Here is a 24,508-nt window from a genome sequence, read left to right on the forward strand (position 1 = left end):
TAACCAGTTTTGTGGCCTTTTGAAGGTAATGTTTGGACTTCAGTGGGGTTGGATACATACACACCATGTTTTATTTTTACAAATATTTAAAAGTCCCCCCCCCCCAATTTAACGTCATTAATCTAAACCCCCTGTGCAGATTTACTACTTATAATCAAACTGAGATCCATTTAAATTCCAGGGTTTGCACAAATAAAAGTAAACACCTCCTCAACCCGCTGAAGTAAAGCAGATGCTGTAAGACTGAGCTGATTTAAAAGTTAAAGATCTCAACTAAAGTTAAAAGAGCAGCCTGAAACAGTGGGAGCTGCCAGTTTCTGTGAACCTGATTAGTGATTAACAAAGTGACGACTTCTGCTGCTGCTCAGGGTTAAAGGCCTTTTTCTATTCACAACTCACCTGATAAGACAGAAATACGATATATATGACCCAGATTAACAAAGTCCATGACTCATGTTTGATTGTCAAACTTCAACAGACTCTAAAAATCAGAAAAAAAACGATGGAGGTGGGTTTTTTTTTCTTTTCTCCTTTATTTAAAAATAAAAAACAAATGTAAATAAAAAAATACATGATTTTAAGCTCAGCATACAAAAAACAGGAAAACGTGGTGCAATTGCTGCACAGGTGCTGAGATTTAATCCATTACTAAAGCAGAAAAAAGAACTCAGCAAGTCTAAACCTGATTGGAAATATATAGCTTTATATTTATATATAAATTTAATAAGATGTCCCCCCCCCGAAGAGGACATTTATACATTCTAAAGAAAAAGGTACAGCTGTCGGACAAAGTGATGAACTTTGCCGTATCCCAACGGTAAACCAATGGTAGCAGCTTAACTAATCTCTTTTTAGGATTAAACGGTTGATTCACAAATGCAGCATGCTAAAACAAAACAAAAAAAACACCAATCATACAAAAGAATACTGCCAGCTCAGGGTCACACCACGATACAGTGAGTAATTAGTACAGTGTATCGTCATCATCCCTGTGCTGGTGCTTGATTTTTGGTTTGTTCAGTATCCCTGGTCCCAAACTCAAACTCGGAGTCTGATCATGTAAAAGGCGCCGACTTTCTCCTTCCATTTAAATCATTATTGCTGGCAAATAGCGTTGGGCGTGAGCTACTTTGTGTCCCGGACTGTTTCTGCTGGCAATCGGGTGCGACTGAACACCTCTGACTTTGCTTCACGATGCGTATCAGCTGCCTTTAGGTCGGGTTACACACGTTTACCTACTGCAACCGAGTACAGTAACTAAAGCCAGGCGTCCTGACCCGTCTCGAGAATAATCTGAGCAACTGGAGCAGGTGGCACGTGTCACTGTTGGGCTATCTGGGAGAGAATACACAGAGGGACGCTCCGTCTACGTCTCACATTTCTGTAAAAGCTGCATTAATATTTCTCTCTGAGCAGACACATATGAGTAGATATGCAAATGTACAGATACACAAAAAAAACCCACACTCAACCAGCCAAACACAGGCGACTAATGTGGACAGGTAACCGCCCACATCTGCATGCAATCAACGGGCACATACTTGTTTTTTTTTTATACTCTCCCTTTTAACTGTTTAGGTTTCATTTTGACCCATTTAAAAAAAAAAAAAGATAAAAATACCCCTCGACTGGCATGTCTGCAAACTGGCTCGCTAAATGTCAGTCAATCCATTTATGTAAGCGAATAGAAAAATAAAAACAAGTCAAAATCCTACCGGAGACGTGAGCTTAGTGGGAAGAAAAAAAATATATATATAATGGAAAAAACACATTCAAAAGTGTCATTTTGGTAAATAAGAAAGTAGATGCATATAAAATGGGCAGAGAGGGCATTCGTCCTGGTTCACAGAGAAGCAGCTCCGATGCAAACTCGTTTCCCTTTGCAGGTTTGGTTGTGTGTTTTCTGCTGAGTCCGCGGTTCAGTCGGCACACAGATTTGGGGATGTGGCACCTGAAAAACTAAAGCCCTGAGCATCCAAGATGGCGTACAGACAAAACGTTTGGGTCATGAGTGGCAGCCAAGCACCCCTCTCACTGCGTTTAGAAAACAAGAAAGTGATGGACCTGAAGACGTCAAACAACCAAACAACCCACTCACTACAGGCTGATTGGCCAGCCAAGTCCACTTTGCAACATTGTAGATCCAAACATAAAATGAAATAAAAAAAGAAAGCAGGAAGAGGAAGGACAGACATCAGTGGAAATAGGCTCGATAGCCGACGTAAGCGCTGAAAGCCAGCGCTGTGCACAGGCAGACGCTGACTAGGAGAGGGGACCAAGGTCCCGGCGCAGGAGAGCTTTCCGTTGGCCGCCCCGCCTCGGACAGATCCAGCTCCTCTGGCTCGTCCTGCTGGGGTTTGTTTGGAGTTGTGGAAATGGGACTTTGTGCTCCCAAATGGCCATCCACCTGATCAGCCTTGTGAGGCGGCGGCGGTTCGGGGAAACCTACGGTCCTCTTTCGCAGCTCTGTCTTGTCTTGTGAGGACCTGAGTGAAGACACAGTGTCAAACCAAAGTTTTAAATGTCTGAATTTGCATTTAGAAGAGTTTTTACAACTCATTTATTTAAAGGGTTTGTGGAAAAACCTTGTAAGGTTTCTCAATAAAGCAGAACATAATAACATGCAGATCAACTATCTGGTACTGTTGCAGGATACGACTCGAGTTGGTTTGAACGGATGAAGTACGACAGCGTTTCTACAAACTTGCAGCAGTTTTATTCTAAAGCACATAAAAACGTGCACAGCTGCGCAGGCCTTCACACAATCCCTGTTCTCAGAGTTTATGACTTTAGTAAACAGGGAGACATGAAAAATAGACTGATGGAGCAATTACAAAAAAAAAAAAGCAAGCTCCTGACATATGTCTTTAAATAGGCGTATGTCAAAGTAAGGTTCTGTGGAGAGGTTATGAACAAGTAATACGTTACCTGTCTCAGATAACCTTCTGAATAACCACAGTTTGAAGAAATGGTTTAATTCTGACTGAAACAACGAGCCAGCCCGAGCGGGGCCAAGACTAAAGTGAATTGCTTCAGTCCTAAAACAACTCCAGTGTCAAAAACTGTCGTGGCCTTTCATGTTATCACTATTTCACTATGCAGTCAATTTGGCACTTTATGGTTTTACAAGAGAAATATTCCAAACAGAGGTGCTACAGCTACCTGCTGCTATTATTTGTGTCTATAAAACCAGATAATTCTATGTAAACAATGTGAAACTGACGTGGTGTAAAGGTTTATTATTGCCTGCAGTCAATAATGTTTTCCCTGTGCGTGTTAGTCTATTTGTTTGCAGAGTATCTCATGAACCACTGGAAGAACGTTATGAAACTCAAATCACTGGATGTGCGTTTACTACCTTTTAGAGTCAACCCAATTCAAAATGGTGACTATACCTAACTGACCTTAGCCAAGAAAAATGGCTACAACTGTAATTTTACAGATATCGAGCTAAACTTGGGTGTGATCGTAGCTGAGAGTCACTGACAGCGCACTGCTCTAAAATACTGTGCAGCACCTCGTAGCATGGGACATCACTAGGGTTGGGCATCCTGTCTCAAGAATCGATTGGAACCGGGACTAAAGTTCTTAATCTCCTGGAATCGTTCAAATTCCTAAGTTTTGATTCCTAGTTTCGACACCAGGAAGAAGAATCCGTAGGAAGTGTGCGCGCCACCACAGGCAGTGTGCAGCAGCAATCAGAAGTGTAAAAGTGTGGCGCGACCTAGTCACGGCAGTGGCCCAGGAGGTGGGAGTTCGTCCTGTAACCAGAGGGTTGCTGGTTCAAACCCCTGCTCCATCAGTCTCAGCCGTTGTGTCCTTGGGCGAAACGCTTCACCCGCCCTGCCTACTGGTGGTGGTCAGAGGGCTCGGTGGCGCCGGTGTGATGGCAGCCTCACTTCTGTCAGCCCGCCCCAGGCCAGCTGTGGCTACAATGTAGCTCACCATCATCAGTCCGTGAATGTGTGAATGAATGACTGATGGTAATGTGAAGGTCTTGTGGGGTCTTGATAAAGCACTATACAAGTGCAGGCCATTTACCATTTAGATGACCAATTTAAAATCACTCTAGCAGAAAAACTCTGCCCTCTCTGAGACTCAACTCAAATGCAAATACCCAGCTAACGTTAGCCGAGCAGCTGACCAGACTCCACGACACGCTGCTCCGCTCACCGTCCACGGGAAAGATGTTGGTGTAACGAATAGAAGAGTGCCACAGAAAGGTTACAAGGTTATATATCGTTTCTTAAAAGAATTGGAATCATTAGGAACAGGAATCGAGACATGGAATCGGAGCCGTTCAAACTCAAACAATGCCCAACCCAAGACAACGCACATACAACATTTTAAAGGTTTGACCAAAACATCTAACTTTATCATTTCTCAACAGAAGACGACTTCGGTTTAAAACTATGGCATGAAAGATGACAGGCGATATGCAGTTTAAACATGACTTAAATGTTTTTTATCATTAGAGAGGTTTTAAGTTTAGGTTTTTAAGTTGGTTTGGTCTTGGCTCCTCCTGGCAGCGCTTCAGTGTGGTCAGAGTTAAACTAGTTGTCCAAATGGAGGTCATTTAAAGAGCAATCAACAACAGGTAAGATATTACTGTTCATAAGATTTCCACAGAACCTCACTTCTGAACATCTGAACTATCGCTTTAACATTACACTGCAACTTAAATGCAGGAATTTAGGCAGTTTTCCTTTAATAATGGATAAATAAAACAAGCTGCTGAGCTCAAATTCAACCAGTCTGACATTTTCCAGGTTTAAAACGTGTCTGCTTTCAACTGAGCCAAACATTTTTAACTACTCAAAGTATTTCCCCATCACTGTTTGTTGTTTTTAGGCCTTCTTTTGATAAGAAAACTATGGAATAGTGCTTTTTTTAATATTTGACCTGAATAATTACCAGCATCAATCAGAGATGTACTCCCTGCAGATCTTTAAGGTTCAGAGCTACATGTAGAAATATTAAACTAACCCTTCTTTAGACTGAGCTGAAGCAACCTGTCTTTTTGTCACACGTTTACTTTTCAAGAGCAGTTTCTTTTGTTCCTGAAATGCTTCTTACTGGAATTTTATGGGGCCCTGAAAAGTTTAGGACTGCTTTGGAAATCTAAAATAATTGTTTGCACGCTGTGTTTTGTAGCATTACTTTCTAATTCAGTTCGGCACATTGTATCACCTGCTTTCTGTTTATTTGCATTCTCCAACTATTTGTTTTGTGCTCACCCCAGACTGGAAACCTCCATCTTCTGGATGAGCTCCACGTTGTCGGGGAAGAAGGAAGGCTCCTCCGGTTTGCCGTTGTAAGGGTCTCTGGGAGGAGGAGGGGGAGGGGTGAGCTCTGGAGGATCATCTTCCTCATTTGAGAGCTCTTTCCATGACTCCTTGAGAAAGAGAAAAAAAATATGTTTGTTTATTCTTAAAGAGCACTGTTTGCTTTTATATCCCGCGGCGTCTCCTAATCTGAGAACCAGCTGCACCTGGTGTAATCTGAGAGGAGAGGAGGAACCTGCCTGCAGAGACGTATCTCCTTTGATGTACTTGGCACCTTCGATGACAGCGAGGTAAGAGAAGCGGAGCTGATCTGCAGTTTGGATCAAACCCATTCGATAGCGCCGCATCTCCAGCAGAACGTCACGAATACGCACCGAAGACGGGTCTTTGCGGAGAGACATCTGAAAAGAACCATGAAAACATTCACGTTCGGACCTCGTGGCTAAATCATGTCGATTTTGCTGAAAACAGTGGGCTGATTGCGTGCACTAGATAAACAGAACAAGTAGATTCTGATGATAAGGAACTTTGTACAAACCAACAGGAGGCAGGTGTCCACAAGACAGAAGGTCCCCGAGCGTCCAATACCAGCACTGCAGTGCACCACCACTGGTCCATGGTCTGAATTCAAACAACCCGACTCTCGCACTTTGAACAGGAAGTTGAGGAAGGAGGCGGGGGACTCCGGTACTCCGAAATCAGGCCAGGTGGTGTAGTGAAAATGTAAAATCTCACGTGTCTCCTGAGTCTGAGGGGACAGATCAGAGTGAAAACAGTAGGACACGCAAGACCAGGTGGCGTTGAAAACACAGATCCACAGCCAAAAATGTAGAAACATACACAGGCGTGTAGTACCTTTATGTTAATAGGAGAAAAAGAAAGCAAATACAAGATGCTTTCACTACTAAAACAAAATCAAAAGCAAAGGAGTGGCTTGATATCAGCAAATCTGAAACTGAGGGGACACTGAGTGGGGAAGTGAAGAAATGAAAATATGTTTCAGCTCTGGTATCGTGAGGAGGAAAAAACCACATTTCATAAACAAAAAAAAATACCAGAGGTTGTTGGTTTTGTATGTTACCAGCAAATGACCTTGACAGAGGTAAAAAATTAATTTAAAAAGCCAAAGTACAACCATAGCTGCCAACTGTAAAACAAATCAATCCACCCAGCAGCCCCAGCCATTTATATCGCCAAAATTAAAAAGATAAACAGGAGGCCTGATAGGATTTAGGATCAATTACTGACGCAGCAGATTGTAAACAATTAATTAATATGTGACAGAAGCTGTTCTCATAGTTTCTGTGCTTTTCATTCTGACGTTCAGCTTCAGTATTTAACAATGAACAGTGGTCTAAATGCCTAAACTCAGGAGGGAGACGACTTACAGACAGGTTCTCCAGCTCCAGCTGTCGGACCGTGTAGTAAGATTTGACGTCCTCGGAGACCAGAGTGACCTTGAAGTTGGTATCTTCAAAGAGTGCGTCTTTTTCCTCTCTGTGAGGCCAATACTGAGCGCATTTAATCTGAAACCAAACGGTGGCGCACGTTACACAGAGCGACATTAAATTAAAAAAAAGGGGGAAAGGCAGTGAGACTCCTGGGTAAAAGAGACACGATGAGCTTACGGATCCTTTCTCTATGACTCGGTTCAGCATCACCACACCCCGGGTCCTCTGCTCCCATACCATCTCCCAGAAATGCCCGCATGTCGTTGGAAGGGGGCCCTGGAAACAAATGACAGTAAGTTCACCTAAATTTTTTTGAATTTTAGATGATTAGAAAGATTTTTATTATACTTAGAAAGAGAGAAGTGTATTGCCATTTGTAATCTTGCTGTAACCATAAAGAGGTTATAAAGAATTAATATCTTACCTGCTGCAGATAACTCTTTCATCAACTTCTGCTAGAATTTAACTGCAAACAGGACTGATGAGCGAACAGCTAGTTTGAACACAACTAAGTGCCAATCCCAAAATGGATTTGCTGTCGTGTTTCAAAGACCTCAACACTGCCGCCAGTCTGTCATTATACGATTACAGTCCCCTCTTAAAGTATTGGGACACCAAGGCAAATTCTTTTATTTGTTTTTCACTGAAAACATCCGAGTTTAAGATCAGAACAGGAGTATGAGACAAGAGTTCAGAATCTCAGTTTTTGTTTCCTGGTGTTTACATTTCAATGTGTTTAACAGCTCAGGACATATCACCATTTGTGTTGGACCACAGCCTTTTTAGGTGAGCAAAAGTAAAGGAAGATAATCTTAAAGTAAATAACATTTAATGTTTGGTGACATAACCCTTGCTTGAAATAACAGCCTCGAGCCTGCGACCCATTGGCGCCACCAAACTGTTACATTCTTCATTTGTGATGCTATTCCAGGCGTTCACCGCAGCTTCTTTCAGTTCTTGTTTGATTCAGGGGTTTTCTGCCTTCAGTCGCCTCTTCAGGAGGTGAATGGCATGCTCTGCTGGGTCAAGGTCTCGGTTAAAACCTTTCCCCCCCACCCCCCACCCCGATGAAGTCCTTCGTTTCGTTGGCGGTGTGCTTTGGGTCATCGTCCTGCCGCATCATGAACTTCCTCCCAATTAGTTTGGATGCGTTTCTCCTTAAACTGGCAGCCAAAATGTTTCTGTACACTTCAGAATTCATTCTGCTGCCACCACCATTAGTTACATCATCAGTAAATATTAATGAGCCTGTTCCAGAAGCAGCCATGCACGCCCAAGCCATGACATTACCTCCCCCATGCTTCACAGATGAGCCTGTATGCTTGGGATCGTAAGCAGCTCCTTTCTTTCTCCACACTTTGGCCTTTCCATCATGTTGGTAGAGACAAATCTTGGTCTCATCAGCCCATAAGATTGTGTTTTAGACGTTTTGTGGCTCATCTCTGTACTTCTTTGCTAATTCCAATCTGGCCTTCTGATGCTTACTGCTGATGAGTGGTGTGGATCTTGTGGTACGGCCTCGATATTTCTTCGAACAGTGGATTGTGATACCGTCACCCCTGCACTGTGGAGATCGTTGATGATGTAACTGCATGTTATTTTTGGTGTTTTCTTTACAGCTCTCACAATATTTCTGTCATCAACTACTGTTGTTTTCTTTGGCCGACCTGTGCGACGTCTGTTGCTCAGTACAGCAATAGTTTGTTTTTTTTCCTTTTCAGGACAAACCAAATTCTTGTGCTTGCTATGCCCAATGGCAGCACGATGGATTGATGGTTAGCACTGTTGCCTCACAGCAAGAAGGTCCTGGGTTCAAACCCCGGGTTAGACCTGGGGTCTTTCTGTGGGTTTTCTCCAGGCTCTGGTTTCCTTCCTCAGTGTAAAAACATGCATGTTAGGCTGCCTTCAGGCCTGGGCCTCTCCTGAAAAAGAGATCTGAGATCTCAGTGGGACTTGCCTGGTTAAATAAAGGTTAATAATATTTGTCCAATAGCTCTGATTGATTTTCTTTCTTTTCTAAGCTTCAAAATGCCTCGCTTTCCTCCCATCGACAGCTCTCTGGTCTTCATGTTGGTTTATCCTCTTTAACAAGAAATGCAGTCTGTATAGGTTTAAACTCAGGCTAAAAACATAAACTAGTCAAGCAGAGCTATTTAATGTTTGAACAATCAGCCTAAAACAAAAAACACCTGTCAGTCACATGTTCCAGTAGTTTTACACGCTTGAAAAATGGGAGGGTTCAAACAAACGATGATATGTCCCGAGTTGTTGAACATGTCGAAATGTAAACACCAGGAAATAAGAGCTGAGATTCTGAACTCTTGTGTCGTACTCATCTTTTCATCTCAAACCCACTCACTGATGTCTTCAGTGAACAACATAAAACAAAGGAATTTGCCTAGCTGTTCCAGTACTTTAGGAGGGAACTGTATTTCCGTAGAAATATTACAATATTCCTCAGGCTGCCCCAGAGGTGCTGCAGCTACCTGATACCGCTGCAATCTGCGCTTACAAATAACCACAGAATTCTATGTAAATAACGGTGTTGAGGATTTGGAAGCGATGTTAAGATTAATAAAACAGCGTTCGCGTGAACTGATATCCAATTTTTAAAGATTTGAGTCGCCTTAAAACGACAGCAATCCACTTTGGTCTTGACTGCATTCGGACTAGCCGTTGGCTCATCAGTCGTATTGGAGTTAAACTCTGTTTCTCTAAACTTAGGTTGTTTAAAGAGCCATCAACAACAGGTATGATATTTATTGTTCATAACCTCTCCCAGAACCCAACTTGTCTACATTAGAAACTTACATAACAGTGCATGTTAAAAAGGCCGACTAATAAAAAAAAGGCGGAAAAATCAGAGATTCATTCCCTCACTGCTTTAGGAAAACTAGAAATACAGCTTTACCAGACACTTAAAGTCTTGGGTTTGTCATTCATAAGCAGTAAATGAACACAAATGTTTTACTGCAAACTGTAACAAGGTTATACAGCTCTGAGCCAAAAACACCAGGACCGCAGCCACTACAAGACCTCAACGCGCTGGCAGCGGCGTGGTCTAAGACCAGCTGCAGACTGACTCCCATCACCGCCTTTTAACCGTTGTTCACGGGAGGAACAGACCAAATCAGAGAGCCGTGACAACTGGATTCATCCTGCAAGCTTTCACCAAATTCTGAACATGTTCTGTCAGACCTGGAGCTTGCTGTCAGAACATCCTGTGGTTTGAAACGTAGTCTCCTTAGCTTTAACTCAGCTGTAGATCCGCTGGAGAGTTTGTGATTTGTGCATCTTGATAGCAGCTGCAACTTCAAACTTCTCTCTGCTGGTTTCCACTCACTGAACACCAATAGAGTACGTTTTGCCTCACATGTTCTTTGCCGTCTTTAAGTCACCATCTAATACATCTAGTATCTTCAATTCAGAGCACACAGTTGTTGACAAGTACAAGTACTTCTGCTTGTAAATATTTCAGATGCAGAACTTTTTACCACAGTATTATAACATAATCTTGAACACTACTGAAAGATATCCACTGACCAGATAACTACAGGAGCTGTGTACAAATAGTAATGTGGATAATAAAATCTTCCTGCTTACCTGAGTAAGAATATAGTTCCTCTGCGCCTCTTCAACAGTTATTAGGCTGGCATTGATGTAGTCATTTGTACCCAGCTGCAGGCATATTCTGCTGTGGTCAACTGAGGAAAAAAAGAAGAGGGTTTTCTTGATGTATTTATTGTTTTTTATGTGCAGTAACACTCCATGATGGGAAACATGTTTCTTTGAACAAACTGAACACTTGTCACGCCTTCAACACTGAGGTGAACTTGGTGTCAGCCAAAGAGCCTCAGAGATCACATGTAAATAGCCCAAAAAGTTTCAGGTTCCTCATTTTCACATCTTGTTTAATGCGAATAAGAAAAAAAAAAAAAAAAAGCGTGACTACTTGTAACTCGGGCTACACAATTTGCATTGCTTATTCAGTGTGGAAACAAAAAGAAAGAAGAAAACTACTGAAGCCGAGATGCTGGACTGAGATGTTTTCAGTTCATTAGATAATTAATTTTAAAATTTCTAGAACTGTTCCTACATGAAAAGAGAACAGAGGCCGACTGGAGGGGTTCTGCAAATATAAAAGATTAGAAAACACATGTTAAATAATATCCGACTGTGCCTATATGTCGTCGGTCTTAGTTTCCACGAGATTCCTGAAGATTTTACACTGCATAAAGCAGCTGTAAGTTGTCATATTCATGTTCATCCAACTAGGATTCATTAGAAGCTGCTGTTGCTTTTAGGAAGTCATCAGTGACTGAAGTTTAAAGGTTAGAAACCCGCCCGACTGTGAGTCTGGCATGTCTCAGATGCCATGTGGTTTTAAAAAGTAGTTTTCAGGCGAAGGGGTCACTCACAGGGGCTGACGTCCCTGTAACGGTTCCGAGACTTGTTCTCAAGTAGTTTGGCGACCTTGCAAGGTAACTCACTCGACTGCTGGCGAATCTCCTGCGGCGAAACAAAAAACACCCAAACATATTGTTATAATGCAAAACGCTGCAGATCATGCTCACATTCACAAAACTGAATGTGAGCATGTGTGGGAAAATCGTGAGGGGAGCTCTTCCTTCCTTAATTTAACTCTGCAGAGAAACCCAAGCATGTGTCACCTTTTACACCGATATCTAACACTGGCCTCTGTGTGTGTGAGAGAGATTAAACATTAAATACACACAACCTGCCTGTGTAACCATGAGCACTAAGAACGTGAGAATAACGTCTTAAAGATAACTAAGAATATTCATGTCTGTGCAGCTCAGGGGCACTTTCACTCAGGTTTCAGACATCAAACGTGAGCACACACCCTGTGGTGGGAGGTGCTGCAGGCTTTAGATCCGTACAGATACAAGAGCCGCCCGAAAGGTCCGACCCGCCAGAGCACGGACGGACCGAACGGGGCAGAAGAGATGGTGGCTATTAAAAATAAAAACCTGACTCTTGAGCGAGTGCTACCTCGGTATGACAGCTTCACCCGCGGTTCGTGTCCCACCTTGATGAGCCCAGAGCTCCTACCTGATAAACGGAGTTCCAGCTCCCATTCTCGTCGATTTCCCAAAACTCGGCTTCCATTGCTCACAGTCCAGCTGCCGCTCTTCTTTTTTTTTCTTCCTTTTCGCCCCCCACCCCCCGGACACGGAGAACCGCAGCTCCTCGGTGTCCAAACAACTTGTAGTCAGAGAGTTTCCTGCAGTGGCTGCCAGCCGTCCGGTTGCAGTGAGCTCTCAGCGCGGCGGCATAGATCGCCGTCTCGGCCTGCTCTTAGCGGAAACACGTCGCTAGCTCCTCCTACGCGCTGTAGCTGTTGTCCTTGGGTGGCTAAAATAGAGCACAGCGCGGTTTTTCAGTGACAATACGGCCCTGCGAGTTATTTGGGTATGATTTACAAGACCGCTCGGGTCCGGAATGTAACTCTGTTAGTAGAAAATAGTCCTCTCACCGCTCCTAAAACAGCAGCAGAAACCGACAGGCGAGGGCGCGCAGGAGGCATCTTGTTTCTGGAAAGAAACGCGTCTAGCCCCGGGAGCGCGCACGTACGGACTGGCTTCCCATACGTACGCTCGCGCAGGGGTCTGTTTACGTCCAATCTGAGCAATCACGGCTGCTACCACAGTATGGCAGTTCGTTGCAACATATAGTCAAACCACACAGGTTTTGTCAATAATGGTGTTTCTACTAGTCAAAATGGCTGATTTTTACTTGTAGGAATTTAACTAAAATAGCATTCATATTAATACAAAACATAATTAAAGGTCTCAACAACCGAGTCTAGATATGTAAACTCTAAATTTAAAATATCTAAAAATCCATAAAAGTTCAGGAGCTCATTTTAACATTTAATTGCTAGACTGAATATGTTCTGCAGATATCCACAGTTCAGTTTTTCTTTGTTCAAAAGAACATTTCAGATATAAAACTATGCTTTCTTTCAACCCACAAATAACATTTCAGATATTTTAGACATCCTTCTTCCAAGGACAAAGGAGCTTTCAGCTCCAGATAGCTTCATATCTAAAATGAACACTGTGACCATCTGAAATCTTACAAGGAGAAACTTGCATTTCAGATATCAATAACACAATTGTTTTATGTTTAAATGACATCCCATCAAGTTCAGATATATATGTATTTTAATATAAGAAATAATCAGCCTGTATTCTTGTTACAGATGTCTAAAATTGCTGTTTAACTTGTCATTAGATAAAAATTAGATATCCCGAAAAAACAGTTTTCCGTGTTAACACGTTTGTTGTTAAAAAGATATTTAATAAAACTAAAATAGTTTCTTTCTGTCTCATAACAGTGAAAGTGTATATGTTTGAAATGTGAGAAAAAGTTATGGCATTGTCTAGGAAGACTGAGGTTTGAAGGATGTGAAATATTGATCATGGACAGCACATGTGACCATGTGAAGAACAGATGTGTTTGAACATGTTTCAAGGAGCTTGTATATTATATGCTCATTCGGCTTGCCATACAGTGGTTGTGGTTCTGTGACCCTCTCTGCAGTTTAGTCAACGAAACACTGTTGCTGTATAAAGCTCGCACTGGGGGCTAATATGACGTTGTTTTGATATTTCAGACATACAGGCCCCCCTCGGAGGCTGTGAGTTGTTGTGACCTGGCGGAAGTCATGATGGATTAGGGTAATTTGTCTTCTTCAGGCTGACTGGCAGCGAGAACTGGACGAGGGACTTTGGTGCGGCTAACGTTAGCTAGCAAAGCAACTTAGCTAGGCGCGTTGCCTCAGCCTTACTGCTGCGACAGGTATTATGCCGATTCTTGCCAAGTTCTTCTGTGTGTGTCGCTTTCTGTGCTGTCCTCTTCTGGCCTCCGGTCCACTTTGTGCAGCTGTTTTCTTTAGCTGTTGTCTGGCGTTGGGGTTAGCCGCCAGTGCTGCTTTTAGCTCATGTGTAGCTATAGTTATTGCCTCCCAGTGGTGGAAAAAGTATTCAGATCTTTCCACGGTAAGTTTGATTACAACACCACGCCACAAAAACTCGGTTTAAATGAATTAATTACCATTGACAACATGGGGAAAGTGCTTGGTAGTGAAGGTCTTACCTTTCACTTATGTAGGTTATTGTTAGGATCAGTTTTGTTGTCATTAGTATTAGTTTATTGACAATTAAATGTGGGAAGTTATCTTTCTCACCACAGCTATCTTAACATTATATAGAATATTTTCTCTGTAGATTAAATTAAAATATTTAAATATATAGATATAATAATATAACCAAAACAGTGTCTGAGTCCATATTTTTGTATTTTGAAACCTTTAAATTACAACAAATTAGCTTTACAGTCACATTTCTCAGCTTTATAAAAGTCTTATACCTTTTATATGTTTAATTATGCTTCTTAAATCATTACTCTGTGTTTCTACCTGTCCTGTTCATGTGTGTTTGTGTGATTTCTTGTTAACCCAAGTCTGCCAAATTAAGTATTTTATGTGACTTTGTTTCATAATATAAACTGGCCTGCTGCTTGACTTGTTCAACCCCTGTTAGAGGAAAAAATGCCACTAATTACACTTTTTATTATCAAGTTTGGTCATTCAGACCGCCTAGGGAAAAATAAGTAATAAAAAATTGAAACGATCGTTTTAAAGTTTTCCATTGACAGATGTGACATTATTCATCACCTTATCTTGTCTGACCAACAGTCCAAAATCCACACTTTATGGTATTTCTTGAATTAAGCCATATAAATACTAATATCTGACACGCTAGTAAGGAGAACATTTCGTCTTTAAGTTGATTATATCTATTAAGAGGTCAGGCTAGTCGCTAAATAATTTTCTGATCACTAAGCCTCATTAAAGCTGTAAAACTATAATCTCAGAGCTTTATGTTTCTATCTGGCGTTTCCTGTGTGGGTAAAGTGCTGTTACCTTTTTGCCGAGACCTTCCTGTGTTTGTACTTCGTTTTGTCTTAGGTTCCTGCGGTAGTCTGAGGTCCCTCGCAGATTCTCAAGGCATCATGGCTCCGAAGGACATCATGACAAACTCCCACGCCAAATCCATTCTCAACGCCATGAACTCGTTGCGCAAGAGCAACACGCTCTGCGACATCACTCTGAGGGTGGACAACACCGATTTCCCGGCTCACCGGATTGTCTTGGCGGCCTGCAGCGACTATTTTTGTGCCATGTTCACCAGTGAGGTAAAAGTGCTTTTCTCTCTTCCTCACAAATTGATGATCGCAGTTAAAGATCTGATGTGCAGAGCTTAAAGTATAAATCTTCCATGGTGTTTTTTAACCCTTAAATTTATATCGGAATCATCAATTAAAGTCAGAAGTCTGATATATGTGGTTACGGTAATTCCAGCTGTGTGTTTAAAGTCCTCTTCACTTGTGAACACCGGAGACGTTCAGGACAAAAGACGCTTTGGTCCGGTCTTTTGTGAAAGGTCTCAGAGTCTGCAAGGCTACTAAGAAAGATTAGGGTGGGATTATGAAGAAGGCGCCAAAATAAACTGTTCAAGAAAACTCGCAGATCAGGGGTGAATCGCTTTAATCAGGGAGATAAGAAAAGCCCCCTCTTCCTAATTATCCGGTGGGATAATGTCATCATGCCTGAATGAACACACTGGCTTTTTTCCCCACTAACTTCCGACATGATGACTGAGTGTGAAATCACAACAACAGAGACGGCCCACTCAGCTTATGTGACGCGTGATCATCTGTTCAGATAAATCACAGCAGTCTGCAGCTTTTCACGTCTGGCAGGTGACTGTGTGATTACATGTTTATAATGAGCAGATGACTGAGATCATGTTCCAAGTCGTCACTCAGGACATTTGGGGATGGATTTGTCAGCAGCTGTGAACACGTGTCGTCAGATCTGTCGACTTGCTGTCGGATCATTCTGGATCTATGTGGTAATACCAGGAGGGAAATGCCTCCCAGAGAGATGGATCAAAACTGACTCACAGCTGCTGAAGGGCTCTAAAGTATTGATAAGAGAGGATATTTCAGCATTCTCTTTTTTTTTTCTTATTTCTTGTTTGTTTCAGAGTTTTAAAAAAATGCACTTCCAAATTGGTGGACATGTTGAGCTGCTGATGTGACAGAAACCTCCAAACAGACATTTTATTTCCTGATTGTGAGATGACAAATATAGGGAAATACCTGATGTGTTGCTTTATTCTTGTGGCCCTACAGCTCGCAGAAAAGGGGAAATCTTTCGTCGACATTCAGGGGCTCACCGCAGCGACGATGGAGATCCTGTTGGACTTCGTCTACACAGAGACCGTGCTCGTCACAGTGGAAAATGTGCAGGAACTGCTCCCCGCCGCGTGTTTGCTGCAGCTCAAAGGTAACGTCGGTGCATGGGCTGCAAAGTCTAGGTGGGTGGTACGAGCCGTTCTTCTGAGTGCCAGGACTCAGCTACGTTGTTTTACTCATATGAGTAATCACTGCAAGTGAGATTAATGTAATTCAGACTTTTTTATCACCTGAAGCTCATCTCCTGATAGTAGGCAAATATGACAGAGTGAGACTATTTAGTCATAAACTCACCCGTGCCTTTTATTATAGTCCAGGTCAATTCACTGTAATTAAGTCTGAAGGACTGAGGTTCAGTGGTTGAAATGATTTGATTATTTAGTTTATATTAATTTCGACTTATAAACGATGCCTGTAGTAAGTGGCTCTTTGAACACCCCAGTTTGGAGAAATAGAGTTTAATTCTGACTGGACTGATGAGCTAAAGGCTAGTCTGAGCAAGGCCAAGACCAAAGTGGATTGTTGTCGTCCTAAAACATCTCCAGTCTCAAAAATGTTACTGTGCTTCATGTGAAAATTAGTTTATAAGTCATGACATTGTCGTCACTTTTGCACCACACAAATATTTACAATGAATTCTGGGGTTATTTTAAGCTCAAATAGTGACGGCATCAGCCAGCTGTGGCACTTCCAGTACACCCTGGGACTCTTTGAGTAATGCAAAATCAATGGCGGTGTAAAGGTTTATAACAGATCATTCACACAAACCTCTGTGAAACTAAGACTGGAGTTTTAATAACGGCAGCCATCCATTTTGGAACTGGGCCCTCTCAGACCAGCCATTAGCCAGTCAGTCCCAGCCGTCACTATCTGCAACAGGTAAGATGTTTATTGTTCACAATCTTTCCACAGAACTTGTAATCCAGAGACTATTTGGCTGGTATGGGGATAAAATAATGATTAAGTTTGTTGATAAAGTGTGGCATCACTTTTTAATCAACTGCCTCTTCTCTCGGTTAATAAGTGGCATCAGTCAGGGTTTGCTTTAATTTGAATGACATGTTGTGCACGTATCCACAAGCGACCTTTTGGTTTCCCCCAGGGGTGAAGCGAGCGTGCTGCGATTTCCTGGAGAGTCAGCTTGACCCCTCCAACTGCCTCGGCATCCGCGACTTCGCCGAAACTCACAACTGCCTGGACCTGATGCAGGCCGCCGAGCTCTTTTCCCAGAAGCATTTCTCCGAGGTGGTTCAGCACGAAGAGTTCATGCTGCTGAGCCAGACGGAAGTGGAAAAGCTCATAAAATGTGACGAGATCCAGGTAGGACGAGCGGAGATCTTCCTCCTTCGCTTCTTCTTCTGTTCCTGCTGCAAAGATCAGATCTCGAAGCTTAAAAACACAGAAGGATCCTTTTATTAATGGGATGTTTTTGCGGGGCACCCATGTATAAACATCTGCACTTTTGATGTTCGTAAATTTGACGTTTTAGTCTGACTTTTACAGCTTTCTTATTGTCTGTCGAGCACCTGAGCGTGAAAAGAGGAAAGCAAGTAGCGACCTGCGCACCCCCCGACCAGCAAGCTCCCCATCAGTTTTCGGGATTGGCCTGACAATGAAATTGCAGAGAAGTGAACCTGATTTAAGTTTGCCTTTGTGCTCAGGAAATTCCTGTTTCCCAACCACACGCCTGGCTTTGTGCAAACACAGTTATTATCACAAGATGAGTTATTGATCATCAATTGTGTCAAATTGTTGTTCCTGTCGTTTTTGTTGTTTTTAAAATAAAACCAGACAGCACACGTCAAACGCAGTCATGGATGATTAGCCCTCAGTTAAAGTATTTTTCTGCCGCCTTTGAAGATTTGGGGGGGGGTTTAGGCTTCAGGGCTCGTTTCTCCCCCTTTAGCAGATTAAATTCACACGTTGCGTATTCGCGCTCGCAAAAAAAAAATAAATGGCTGAACATGTTGCAGCGTTGGCAGGAGTTCAAAACTGTTTCCATCTGGAAAAGAAAAGTGCATTCCTTTAGCAACTTCTACTTTCACTGCTAAATAAATGCTTGTTTTAGACTGGAGGATGCAATACATTTCATGTTTTTCAAATGATCAAATCAATCTTTTTAAGTGTTTCATTTAATATCCATACCTTTTTGCTTAGCAGGCTTCATCCACTGCATTTTTAAGCTCTAAATAATCATTATAACCCTGGCAAACCAGCAACAAGTTGAGTATTTGCAGTCTGTTTATAAAGATGGTTCAGTTTTCTTGAATCGGGGTTGTGTGGAGAACGCGTGAGCAGTCACTGTCTCAGAACAGACTGTCTGAAACAACTTTAAACTCAAAATGCATTTCAGGCAAACTCGATCACAAGTATTTTTACACAACGTCCCGTTTGATTAAGAGGTCACTTTTCTTTATGTTGTCACTATTTCCTCAACTTAACGTCTTTGTTGCCGTCTGATTGCAAACGCAGAAGTTTTGAGCTTTTGAATCAGCCGTGACGCTCAATTCTCCCAGCCTGATCCCAGAACGACAGCAAAACTGTAGTGATTATTATTAATATAGCAAAGTGAATGAGGCTTTTTTTTCTCTGGCGATATGAATGTATCTGTTTGAGTCTGGAGGTGAGCTCGGCTGATCTGACGTAAAATAAGTTTACAGCTGCTGGGTTTATTATTAACGCAGCAACGTGAATGATGCTCAGTTGAGAAAATAACACCAACACGAACAACTAACTCTCTCGTGCTAAAGTGATGAGGTGTAAAAATACCTGATGTCGCATTGGCTCAAACTGTAAGGAGCATTTCAAGTTAAAGTTGTTTTGGATAAATCCCTAAACTGAGATCACTCTGATGCTGTCTGGACTTAAAAAGAAGAACTTCATGGAGAGAAATGCTGCAAACCTTCATTTGTATAATAGACATTTAGACATTTCTGGGTCTATAATGTATTTTTATGCTGTGGTTTCTCCTTCAGATCTCATGTTTTTAGTTTTGTCTCTTGTTGTATCGCTAATAAAACCTGTGCACATCTTTCGCTGGCAGATGTTAGTGGCTGGTTTTGCTGGGATTGCTCTCCTTCTAACTGTGTGCCGTCCGTGCGCAGGTGGACTCCGAGGAGCCTGTGTTTGAGGCCGTGTTAAACTGGGTTAAACACAACCGTAAAGAGCGAGAGCCCTACCTGCCAGACATGCTCGAGTTCGTTCGAATGCCACTCCTCACCCCGCGCTACATTACAGATGTCATCGATGCCGAGGTGAGCCAGACGACCCTCGGCAGCTCGTTGTGTGATTGCACGGCAAGCTGCAGATGAAAGATCGCTCGCTGAAGTATTTATCACACCGTAATTAAGCAAGTTTTCACATGTTCTAGCCTCTCATTCGGTGTAGCCTGCCTTGTCGGGACCTCGTCGACGAAGCCAAAAAATTCCACTTAAGACCGGAGCTGCGGAGTGAAATGCAGGGCCCTCGCACACAAGCCAGATTAGGTAGGAGCCCTGCTTTCAGCTGCAATTTAGCTAAGTGCACGTCTCTGATACGTGAGCCTTGTAATCATGCTGTTTTCTCCCAGGTGCCAAAGAAGTCCTGCTGGTTATCGGTGGGTTTGGCAGCCAGCAGTCACCAATAGACATAGTTGAGAAATATGATCCCAAAACTCAAGAATGGAGCTTTCTGCCTGTGAGTGTTGAATTTCTGGGGAAACAGCTTGGATTTTTATCCTCTGAGTTGCTTTGGCTGAAAGCGACCGATGTGCCTTCAACAGAATATCGCACGTAAGAGGCGCTACGTGGCCACGGTGTCCCTGCACGACCGGGTTTACGTGATCGGAGGCTACGACGGCCGGTCGAGGCTCAGCTCTGTGGAGTGCCTGGACTACACGGCAGACGAAGACGGTGTTTGGTACACTGTCGCCACCATGAATGTAAGGCGCGGCCTCGCTGGAGCCACGACGCTCGGAGGTGAGCGCTAATAGAATTTTATTTTTACTTTTTTTAACCTTTCGTTGGGGAGAAAAATACAATATTCTGACACAAATATTCACCCTTCGGCAGACATGATCTATGTTGCGGGTGGATTCGACGGCAGCCGGCGTCACACCAGCATGGAGCGATATGATCCCAACATCGACCAGTGGAGCATGCTGGGAGATATGCAGACAGCCAGAGAGGGAGCCGGTCTGGTGGTCGCAAGTGGGCTGATATACTGTCTAGGTGTGGAAGGAAGATGTTCACGTTCATTCTCATCATGGAGTCGCTGCTTTACTTAGATTTAGATTAACATTAGAAAGGGCGAGAAACGGTACAAAAATCTATAATTAGAGGAGGTTTCTGTTGATTCTTTTTCACTTTCATTCAGTTAAATGAAGATTAATGTGTGGTCATAGTCTTGATTGTTGCAGAGAAACCATTTTAGACCCGTTGACTGGTTCAGAAACCCTCAGTAGTTTGACACTTCTCCGTCTTGCTCCAGGTGGATACGACGGCCTAAATATCTTGAATTCAGTGGAGCGGTATGACCCCCACACGGGACACTGGACCAGTGTGACGCCCATGGCCACGAAGCGCTCAGGTGTGTGTAGGGAAACATTGAACCGTCACAGATGTGTGTGTGAGTGTGACAAGTTTGAATTGTGTTCAGGGGCTGGTGTGGCCTTACTGAATGACCACATTTACGTGGTGGGAGGCTTCGATGGCGTTTCGCACCTGGACTCGGTGGAGGTGTACAACATCAGAACGGACTACTGGACCACAGTAGCCAGTATGACGACTCCTCGGTGTTACGTCGGAGCAACTGTCCTTCGAGGACGCCTCTACGCCATCGCAGGGTAAGATGGAGTCCCTCCTTCGGGGTTTGACGTCGGTCATGTGATTCAGGACAGCTAAGAGCTGAGGGGGACGTTGTTGAGAAAAACACACAGGTGTTGATTGGTGACAAATATATAATGTTAGAGGGGTTCATCATAATTATTATAGTCTATTATTATTATAATAGGAGTTATATTGATCAATAGATAAGTGAGAAAGGGGTAGAGAAATGTGTTTTATTCAGCCTGCTCCTTTCTAAACTGTAAGTTTGTTTTATCTGTTTTCTTTTTTACGTCTGTTTGACATAAAATTCATTAAAAAAAGAACCAGAGAGCAAAGTGAATATGAATATATTAATTAGAATAATTTTATTAGGTTGGGCAAACTTGTTGGCCTTATTGTCACAGCACACAGTATTCTTTGAAAGTTAGACCTAATGTTTGTAGTTTTAAGCAACATACAGTAGGACTAATAATTGTTTTTGTTTTTTTTGTTCTTTATTTATGTAGCTGACTACATTATGGTAGACGTGCAATTTTGTTTTTCCAGAACAAATATTTCTGTGTTTTGATCGTTGTTATTTTGATTAGGAATATTTTTTTTTATTGAATTTGCAAATTTAAACAAATAAAGTGTGCCACAGCGGCGTCCCTCAGCAGCTGGACAGACTCCTAACAAACTTATCTTCAACTCCATCTTCAAATATAATCTTTTAATAAAAAAAAAAAAACCTGCCGACAGACTCGAATGGTTGATATATTTGTCCTGCACTGACAGCACGTTGAACTTCTCTTCCTCTTTTTGTAACGTTTTGTATTAAGTTAAAGCCCATTAATCCCTCTGCACTGAGCCAACAGACTTAGTAATAAAGCTGCATTTATTACAGGTCTTCTTCACAAAATTCAAACCCCTCCTGGATGATAGATTTAGGTGCTTTTTTCTTACACTGCTTTAGTCCGCCTCTCCCTTCACAAAAAGAGTTGTCCTGATTGTGATGAAGGTTTGCAGTTTTCTGGATGAGCGGTGCGTTGAGGTGTCTGTGAGGGGTGCAGCAGAAGCACGTGGGACAAATCAGATGCAGATAGCTAAAAGACTGCCTCGAACGTTTATACTTGATGTTCATTCTGTAGTGATTTAGGATGTCTAACGTGGAAGAATGCTTGATACATCACATATATTGGCAATTTTATAAATATTTTCACTCAGTCCCGTGCAGCTGTCTCCTCACAGCCAGCTTAATGCAAGGATACAAAACTTTAAATCAGGGGTCTCCAATCCTGGTCCTCGAGGGCCGCGTTCCTGCATGTTTTCCTTGTTTCCCTGCTCCAACACACCTGATTCAGTGGTTAAATCACCTCTTCATGTTCTGTAGAAGCCTGTTAATCACCCATTGATTCAAATCAGGTGTGTTGGAGCAGAGAAACAGGTAAAACATGCAGGAAGGCGGCCCTCAAGGACCAGGGTTGGAGACCCCTGCTTTAAATATTTAAATGTGTTCTTGAATGATTGTTGGATTTAACGCAGCGTTGGTGAAACGTGTATGTGTAGACGCAGACGTTGTAACACCAGCGTGTCTCATCTGTCTTTGTTCAGACTGACCTTGGCCCTGTGCGACTGAGAAAAAAAAAAACGACCTTACATTACGTTAAATGACAGCAGAGCGTGGATGATTTAGCTCGGATGTTCAGATTTGTTCAGCACAGAGTATAATCATGTTGAGTGTCATCACCTGTGATGTTTCTGGATCTCCTGAATCTTCACACCCACTTGAACCAAAGTTGTTAGACTGTATTTGTCTTCGGTACTTGAAGCAGCATGCCCTCACAAAGCAGGACCTCACTGTGGGTAAAATAATAAAAAAGAGCTTCAGCTTCATTTTCTTTGTCGTTAAGTGTTTTTGTTTTATTTCCACATCGTCACAATACTTACAGACAGCAATTAAGCGAGCTAAAAAGAAAACAAGCTGCATAATCATTGAATTTAGTTTGATTTAGGGCTCGTTGCTGTGTTACAACCTGCAGCTGTATGATAAATTCAGACGCTCGCCCGCTGCCGTCGTTCAAACCCTGTTTCTCGCTGTCCCTCCAGATACGACGGGAACTCTCTCCTGAGCAGCATCGAATGCTACGACCCGGTCATCGACTCCTGGGAGGTCGTCACGTCCATGGCGACCCAGAGGTGCGACGCGGGCGTCTGCGTCCTGCGAGAAAAGTGATGTTACGCCCAGAGAAGAAGAGAGCAGGCCCCCCCCTGAAGGACAGGCAGCTAGACTTTTGCTAAAAGAAAACCACAAAGGAAGATGTTTGTGTGCCAGTATGCAAATAGATACTCGTCCGTTGGGGCTTCGCCTTTCACCAGTCGGACTGAGCTCCAGAGATTCAGCCTCGCCGCGGTAAACTGCACTTCACTTCCAAGGAGCCCATCACCACTTGCATGACTCTTCGGCGGTGTCTGTCGTTACCTGTGAGATTATTTTTTCAGTTTGTCTTCAAAGTGCAATATATTTTTACTCATCAGAAGAGAAAACTACGGAGCGGGTTTAGACTCCAGCTGCTGCTATCTTGCCTTATGACTTTGGCCTACATCAACCAGTGAACACTCATGTTGCCTCCCGTTTGAAAGATGGCGACACTACACGCGCTCCGAGTGAGCCGATCCTCCGTCCACAAGCTTTCAGACGGGTCAGTGACTCCGCTCCTTTTTCTAAGTCATCCAGGAAATGGTTATTTTATTTCTAAATGGAAAACACTTTAATGAAAAAGATTTAATGCTAATTCTTTAACTTTCAAATCGAACATTGTTTTAGAAAATGACTGAAATTTTACAATTTGGATTATTTTCTCCTTCGTTTGGGTAAAGCTGAGAAATCGCGATATTGAAAATCAAATGCATGTTTTTGTTTTGGCTTTTTTTTTTTTTTTTTCTCTCCCCTCAGCGTTTGGATTTGGACATGTAGGATAAAAGTCACTGTAGGATAACATCACTGTTGTTCTGAGAATTCAATAAAAGCTCTGAGAAATGCGACATTTTATTCAGATCTGATCACCTGAAAGACAGAAGGCTGCACGTTTCCTTCACACGCTGAGTCTGACGCTCATATTCATGAAGAAAGAGCAAAACATCTGTCCAAACAAAGCAGGTCAGCAGTCCTGTAATTACTCATTTAATGCTTTATTTTCTGTTTCAGTTTGATCCGTGGTCGATTAACAGTCAAGTTAAAAAAGCTTAAATTGATTTAAATGAGCAAATTCATTGTCCCCAGGGTGTATAAACTTTTATTTAGGTACAGTAGCATGAAAAGCCCCATTAATTATGGTTTTATTAGAGATATAAAACTTGAAAAGCTCCTAAAACTTTTCTCAGGAAAATGTTTTTTTTGGGTTTGATACCTTTTTTAGGATGTTTTTTTTAATAACTCAAGCATTAATTGGCAATTCTGTGGTTCTGTCTGCCTTTAAAACAACTGCAAACAAAAAAAAAGAAAAAACTAATACATTTGGTTTAAATTGCTGAAATTAGATTTTGTTAAAGTATTTTTTTATCTAATAGCATTGTTGCTTTTTGATGTAACATTTGAACCAGCTGAGCAACCAGTGACTTATTATAAATCCATTTTTGTAAACTTTAGCAATGCAAACTTAAAAAGCAGAGTTTAAATATTTACCTTTTTAAAACTGTACTT

At 42.3% G+C, this 24,508-nt stretch overlaps 2 protein-coding genes across 4 annotated transcripts; one reads left to right on the forward strand and one right to left on the reverse strand.

Moving 5' to 3' along the window:
- Window positions 1–513: 513 nt before the first annotated feature.
- ptpn1 (protein tyrosine phosphatase non-receptor type 1) lies at window positions 514–12,392 on the reverse strand. 2 transcript variants are annotated; one of them, XM_017439034.3, is made up of 10 exons: window positions 12,234–12,392; window positions 11,810–12,112; window positions 11,155–11,245; window positions 10,340–10,440; window positions 6,914–7,012; window positions 6,674–6,811; window positions 5,824–6,033; window positions 5,525–5,686; window positions 5,238–5,395; window positions 514–2,486 (listed from the first exon to the last, which is right to left on the reverse strand). In XM_017439034.3, exons 2-10 carry the CDS (start codon window positions 11,864–11,866, stop codon window positions 2,195–2,197), a joined length of 1,308 nt encoding a protein of 435 aa, XP_017294523.1. In that variant the 5' UTR covers window positions 11,867–12,112; window positions 12,234–12,392; the 3' UTR covers window positions 514–2,194. The 2 variants fall into 2 exon arrangements, with proteins under 2 accessions (XP_017294523.1, XP_017294524.1); XM_017439035.3 differs by lacking the exon at window positions 12,234–12,392 and having other exon boundaries at window positions 11,810–12,226.
- An 877-nt stretch (window positions 12,393–13,269) lies between these two features.
- Window positions 13,270–23,850, forward strand: LOC108249556 (kelch-like protein 12). 2 transcript variants are annotated; one of them, XM_017439022.3, is made up of 12 exons: window positions 13,270–13,561; window positions 14,733–14,959; window positions 15,962–16,115; window positions 17,127–17,344; window positions 19,129–19,278; window positions 19,395–19,509; window positions 19,593–19,699; window positions 19,785–19,980; window positions 20,074–20,232; window positions 20,492–20,590; window positions 20,660–20,846; window positions 22,915–23,850. In XM_017439022.3, the coding sequence occupies exons 2-12, from the start codon at window positions 14,777–14,779 to the stop codon at window positions 23,039–23,041; spliced, it is 1,695 nt and encodes a 564-aa protein (XP_017294511.1). In that variant the 5' UTR covers window positions 13,270–13,561; window positions 14,733–14,776; the 3' UTR covers window positions 23,042–23,850. The 2 variants fall into 2 exon arrangements, with proteins under 2 accessions (XP_017294511.1, XP_017294510.1); XM_017439021.3 differs by lacking the exon at window positions 13,270–13,561 and adding an exon at window positions 13,568–13,761.
- The last annotated feature ends 658 nt before the right edge of the window (window positions 23,851–24,508 follow it).

The sequence above is a fragment of the Kryptolebias marmoratus genome, linkage group LG8, assembly GCF_001649575.2.
Source record: "Kryptolebias marmoratus isolate JLee-2015 linkage group LG8, ASM164957v2, whole genome shotgun sequence".
Classification (NCBI taxonomy): Eukaryota; Metazoa; Chordata; class Actinopteri; order Cyprinodontiformes; family Rivulidae; genus Kryptolebias; species Kryptolebias marmoratus.